Genomic DNA, 6,171 nt, shown 5'->3' on the forward strand with positions numbered 1-6,171 from the left:
CATAAATGAACAATAGTGAGTGGCAAGACCAGAAGGGAGCTAAGCTGAAATTCTAGCGTGTCAACGACCTTAAAAGCCTTCACAGCTGTTTCGTCGCTTCTCCTTTAGTATGCACTCAGAATTCACTTAAACCCGGCTTCGAGGCCCTCCTCTACAACAGGAGAATTAAAAGAGACAACAGCTGAGGTGAATTTACTCTCTATTTTTCAAGTTGATAACGTTCTGATAAGTAAGTAAATAAGACCTTTATTTACTTACTTGAGTGTCAATGTGTTTAGCCTAAGAAGACTAATTGGGGACACTATAACTAAAATACACTTGTAAAAATTATATATTTAGACGCAAATGATTAAAATTTAAAGTTTAGAAAGCTAAAATATTCCTATTGACTGCAAAGATTACAGCAATTGCTGTTATTAATTACAATCTCGTCTAGGTTCAGTTTTCTTATTTTGTTTCAGTTATGAAAACACATAAACTTGGCAAATCCCTTTTTTAGTGAGTTTTGACCACAAAAACGGCCCTAGATATCTGACAGAGTGCTTGCCATAGCAAATAGTTTCAAAACGTGGTAATACAAAGTCACTATTCCGTAGCAAATGTGTAGAGCCTTTGCGAACAAATAATTCAGAAACGCAGTCGGGTGCAAGACCATGTTTGACTTTGTACATAAGTGCTGTGATATCCTGAAGCCGTCCATTATATAAAGAGGGGTATATCAGCACGCCTTAGGAGTTCTTCATATGTAGCAGAGTGGGATTTATAAATAACCCTTAGGGCTCGTTCTTGTAATCGTTCTAACTTTCTTTTGTCCGATGATTAGCAAAAATGCCAGGTTAGATGGCAGTAAGTTAAATATGGCTGTAAAAAAGATTTATACAATAGTAGCTTGGCCTTGCAGGGTATTAAGTTCCGAAGACGTCGGTGAGAGTACTCCATCTTTCTGGCTTGCCTTGGTACATCATTTGCTAATATGATCAGTGAAATTGAGATTTTCATCTACATGAAATCCTAGTAGTTTGATTAGTTTTGTGTTCCCATTAGCTAGATGGTTTATACTCAGCGTTTTTGTCGCTCTTATCTTTATCGAGTTTTCGTGGATTGATGTTTAGAAACTGAAACTTGTCTGGATTGGCCAGTAGAAAATTGTTCGAATACCATGACAGTGCTTTCTGGCCCTGTGTTTTCATTCTGCATCGTACTATTTCATGTTTCCTTCCTATGACGTACATTTGATGGTCATCAGCATACATTGTTAAATTTACGTCTTTGACATGAGCTGACATATCGTTCTGGTAGATGTTCCATAGTAAGGGACTGAAAGATGATCCTTGAGGGCATCCCCGTTCCATCTTTATCCAGTCGGTAGTACCATCACACATTTTTACTCGGTTTAGTCTGTCCGCAAAAAATGATCGCATAAGGTTAAGTGATCGTCCTCCAAATCCATAAGCCTCTAGTTTCTTTACCGTCAGAGAGTGGCTGAGATGAAACAAGATTTAGTTCCATTTGAGCGTTCTTTTAAAATTTCATGTCGCCGTTGATAAAGGTAATTAATCTTAGCGAATGCATGTGAAGATTTTGGACATATTTTCACCACGAAAATGTTTACTATCTGGTTTTTAGCCAAGCTTTTTACAATTGTTGTTGCTTTATCGGTGCTTGCGCGAAAAAAATTCTGTCGTTCTGGCTAGGAAAGTTTTCCGACCCGAAATGAGCTTTTTAATTGCTTTTTAACAGCTTTTTAATTACTTTGTGTTTTATAAAGCATTTAACAAAAGGACTGGGTTAATTGAGTTAATCGTTCTGCCCAAAATAGTTTTACGGCCGTAAAGAGGTTATCATTTGTATTAAAAAGGACCAAGGTTGCATATTTTAAGATGCTAAGCACCGGGCAACAATTTTGTAGAGTCGAGGTTTTTTAGAATTCGTGCAAACTTCTCATGAGCTTTTATTCGTTTTTCAGTAACCTTTTATCGTGCGCTTCTTTGTTTATTGTTGTTCTCGTTCGTGTGACAATAGTCATGAGGAGGATTGCAAGTTCTTTTTCCCTGAAACTTGCTGTTTATTGTGAGTATGCTTCCCTTCGTTTCCACCGACTGGCAGAGCCTGGCACAGGCTATCCTTATGAACACTTTTGAGGGTCTCAGTGGCAGCAATGAGGTTAACCGTTAGATGTAAAAACAGCAAATTTAATTAGCCGTTAGGCTAACTATGGCTTAACAATTGACAAATTTTAACTGTTAGTCGTTGAAAAGGTAACGGTAAAAAAGTTTCAACCGCAAAGGAAAGAAATTAACCATTAGCCATGAAATGCCTAAAATTTTAACCGTTATAGGCACAAAACCATCACCCCCATTTAGACCTTCAGAAAATAAAGTGCCAACCAATCAGAACATAATGATTTGCAAGGTTGGTTAAATAATCTTTCACCGTGCGAGCCCGTGGATCTTCAAATGACAGTGAACAGGGTTTTCTGAGCTATCTACCCTAATTGTGTCGTCAATTGAACACAAATTAACTTTATTCCATCAATATTCAAGATATTTAAGTTAGCCCCTACATGCATCTTCGTTTACAAGTGAAGGTGGAAAACATGCTTGTTCATGCACAACATGTATAGATGCATAGGTCACGCGTAACCTGCGGTTTTAAGAGCATTCAGCACAATAATTACGTCCATTGCTACAATACAGTCAGTTAGGGAACAACGATTACTAATTCCTGTTAAATATAGTTTTTGGCTCATAAAAGAGCCATTTGTTTGTATTTGAAGGGTTCAAATTTGCATATCATTTATGAGGTCTAAAAAGGTTGGATAAAGTTTGTAATGTCGAGTTTCCGAATCGTGATTATATTTTCTCTCCTTGATACCCACACATGATCCTGCAATTGTTATTGTGTGCTGTATGTTATATATTTCGCGTTGGGGACATTGAATAACTGATGACAAGTCGTCTGCCACCAATTCATTCTACCTGTTGTCAGTCCTACATCAATTATGTCTGAACCAATTTTGGATGCCCCTTTCGACGAGAAAATGAAAATTGTATTTCCTGAAGAAATACGTGAAACTCCTTTTGCAGCGTGCTAATCGGGATGGTAAGCGCGAACACGGGTGGAGGAAAAAATACGTGTTGCGTCCGGACTAGATGGCAAAGATGAACAAGGAAAGACCCCGAGGTTCACTGCGACCAAGGGTGGACACAGGTACCTTCGCATGATTTATCGCAAGGAGATATTCGATTAAGTGTCATAAAACCGAAACAGCGAGGGCGAATGCCACAAAAAGTGAAGCCGAAACACATGTTTCGTCCCATTTATTATAAGCAGCGAACATAACACATACTGCAAAATCTACAGGCTTCAGTGGATACTTATTTATTGAATCGTAACATTCTTTAAAAGCTTAATCATCGGAGATTTTGAATGAGTTCATTATAGAATTGGATTTCAACTAGCGCAAGATGGAGTAAGTGCTTTGCAATCAGCAGCGGTAGACGCGGTGGCTAAGCCGATGGCGCTCTAGACGCCAGACTTGGGAGCTAAAGATACCAGTAAACGAAACAAGTTCCCCTTTTTAACGAGAACCCGAATTTGTACCATTGCTTTTGAATCCAGCATTGCAACTGCTCGGTTTTGTTGCCTCCTGAAAGGATAATTAAGGTTATGCTACGATCTCACACAAAGTGTAGATGTTTGAGTTCTTAATCGTTTTTCGCCTGCAGGAACGTTGGCTACATCCGAATGCGAGATTTTGCCAACCCTCGTGGTAAGGACAGGGAACACTGGAAAACCCTTATGTGTGCGGCAGACCTGGGCGAGGAAGAGTCGTGCCAAGATATACTCAATGCTAAATGCCACCGTTGATCAGAGGAACATAGATGGAGATACAGCATTGTATATTGAGTGCAGGAGAGGACATGTGGGTGTTATCAACTTGCTAATGGCTCACGGGGCAAGTTTGAACGTTTGTAACAAAGATGGTGTCACGTGTCTTCAAGCTGCCGCTGAGGCAGGAAATAGTGACGTTGTATTTGCAATGAGAAAGTGAAGGTGAGGTAATCAGTATTTGAGGTAAAGTCCCTGGGGAGTCTGTCTAGCTCATCTGAGTGGTGGCACCAGATACTGAATACCGGAATGCCAACTGTAGCTTCACTTTACATACATACATGCATACATACCTACAGACATACATACATAGATACATAGATTAATTGACCACTCCCCATAGGGGCTTTTCAGGGCCAACACCCACCCATCCCACCCAGGGGAGGACATCCACCACACAGTAATCTCGTGCGTGGGAAATTAACGTCTCCTACCCCTAATCCTGCAGGAGACGGGGCCTACGGTTTATTCGTCCTCATCCGAGAAGACTAGAATATCTATCCATTTCTTGATTATAGAAAGGTAGCAAATTCTCCTCACCTATTTTAAGACCATGAGTATTGGTCCGGCCGGGGTTCGAACCCTCGACCTCCCGCACAACACAATCCGGTGCTCTAACCAATTGAGCTAACCGGGAGGCGATCACTTTGTGATCAATTCAATAATTTCTTATACAGCCTAACGTCGCATTTTGCCCCACTGGATACCGCCTTCGCTAGTGACTCCCTCCCCGTCTCCCCTAAATTTCTTGTCACACATGGCAAGGCGTTCAAGGCTCTCAGTTCAATTAAGGTGCCCATGTCACAAAATTTTTTATTCTGTCATTTAAAAGTCCACATTAAAAAAGGAACTTCCGCGAAAAAATTTTCGATTTGAACAAAACGCGAGTTCTTTTATGATATTTTTAATCCTATTTTTGTTTGTACACGCCTTCCGCTGATTGAGAAAGTACGGGCTCATAAATGACGCAGATTCAGGAACGCTTGTTGCCGTGGCTCCCGTGTTTACTACAAACAAATCCGTCATTTTAACTCCCTCGTGAATTGCACCACAAATCAATCAGAATTTCCTTAAACAGCGTTAAAACTCTTCAATTTATGAGGGCATACTTCTCATCGCACAGTGTAAGATTTCACACAGAAAACATATCTCATAATTGCCGTATGTTGCATTGGAATCTACCGCATTTTGGGAGACTGGTTTCTGCTTGCAGGTCACACTGTAAAACAAATGTGAAAAGCATTATTTTTTTGTCCTCGCTGTTATTTTTACAAATTATCCTGGTTTTTGGTTTACACCAACGACTATCTTACCTCTTGACTACTTGCAGGCATCACGTTTCATGGTGTCAACAACATACAATCCGGCGAAACTGAAGTTTCAGCCTCTGCATCTAATGACTTTAATCGAGCCTTGGCAGATCTTAATAACTGCAAAGAGAAATGCATAAACAGCGATCATAAACCAGTAAAATAAACCGCACATTTATCGTCCAAGAAAGGCTTTTGGGGAAAACTTATTGCACAATCCACACTGACAACACGTGGAAAGAAATTCCACACATTATTAATAAACTCACCATTCGCTTTTCCCGCTGAGAGGGGGGCTCTTCCACTTCTGTACCAGCATGGATCAAAGGGTTCACACAAATCCCAACTTCGTCAGTCTTCGAACATCGTCTCATTTTCGAGTCCAAACGAAACTGAAAATCTTCCCCTCTGAAGTATATCGAACACAATGAAGGTGTTTTTCCGGGCTGCCAGTTCTTCCTCTTCGCCAAGACGAAGTCGATCCATTTTTCCTTCGTCTCTGTGCAGTGGGGTTTTCAGAGTTAAGAAAAGGAATTCTGTACATACTAATTCATTTTGCGGGATCTGCTGTGTTTCGCATCGTGCAGCAACACATCTTTCGGGCATTTTTTTGACCTTTTTTTTCCACTCACTCGATGAACTCTTGGTCAAGTCTCTCTCGAGTTTATTAGCAACTGATATCACGTGATCCTTAACCTACGGCAGAATAAAAAATTTGGTGACATGGGCACTTTAAGGCTAACAAGTCCCCTGGTCCTGATCAAATTCCTTCCCGGGTCTGGAAAGAATTTGCACAAGAACTGGCCCCGGTTGTAAGTGACCTATATAATTGTTCCTTACACGAAGGATGTGTTCCTGATGTATTAAAGACTTCCATTGTGACCCCGACCCCCAAGGTATCCCCGCCAACGCGGTTGGAAGAGGATTTGAGACCAATCACTCTAACATCACCACTGGCCAAGGTCCTCGA

The 6,171-nt window shown here is 40.6% G+C and overlaps 1 protein-coding gene across 1 annotated transcript; it reads left to right on the plus strand.

Moving 5' to 3' along the window:
* The first annotated feature begins 44 nt into the window (after positions 1-44).
* LOC111321504 (uncharacterized) lies at positions 45-6,171 on the plus strand. The gene is made up of 4 exons (XM_088730557.1): positions 45-186; positions 3,087-3,210; positions 3,729-4,056; positions 6,048-6,171. The coding sequence occupies exons 2-3, from the start codon at positions 3,153-3,155 to the stop codon at positions 4,052-4,054; spliced, it is 384 nt and encodes a 127-aa protein (XP_088586683.1). The 5' UTR covers positions 45-186; positions 3,087-3,152; the 3' UTR covers positions 4,055-4,056; positions 6,048-6,171.

Source organism: Stylophora pistillata, chromosome 8 (assembly GCF_964205215.1).
Source record: "Stylophora pistillata chromosome 8, jaStyPist1.2, whole genome shotgun sequence".
Taxonomy (NCBI): Eukaryota; Metazoa; Cnidaria; class Anthozoa; order Scleractinia; family Pocilloporidae; genus Stylophora; species Stylophora pistillata.

Coding starts and splice junctions, on each gene's coding strand:
- LOC111321504 (XM_088730557.1), top strand. CDS start 3,153: ATGGCAAAGATGAACAAGGAAAGACCCCGAGGTTCACTGCGACCAAGG. Junction 3,211..3,728: donor GCGACCAAGGGTGGACACAG/GTACCTTCGCAT, acceptor TTTCGCCTGCAG/GAACGTTGGCTACATCCGAA.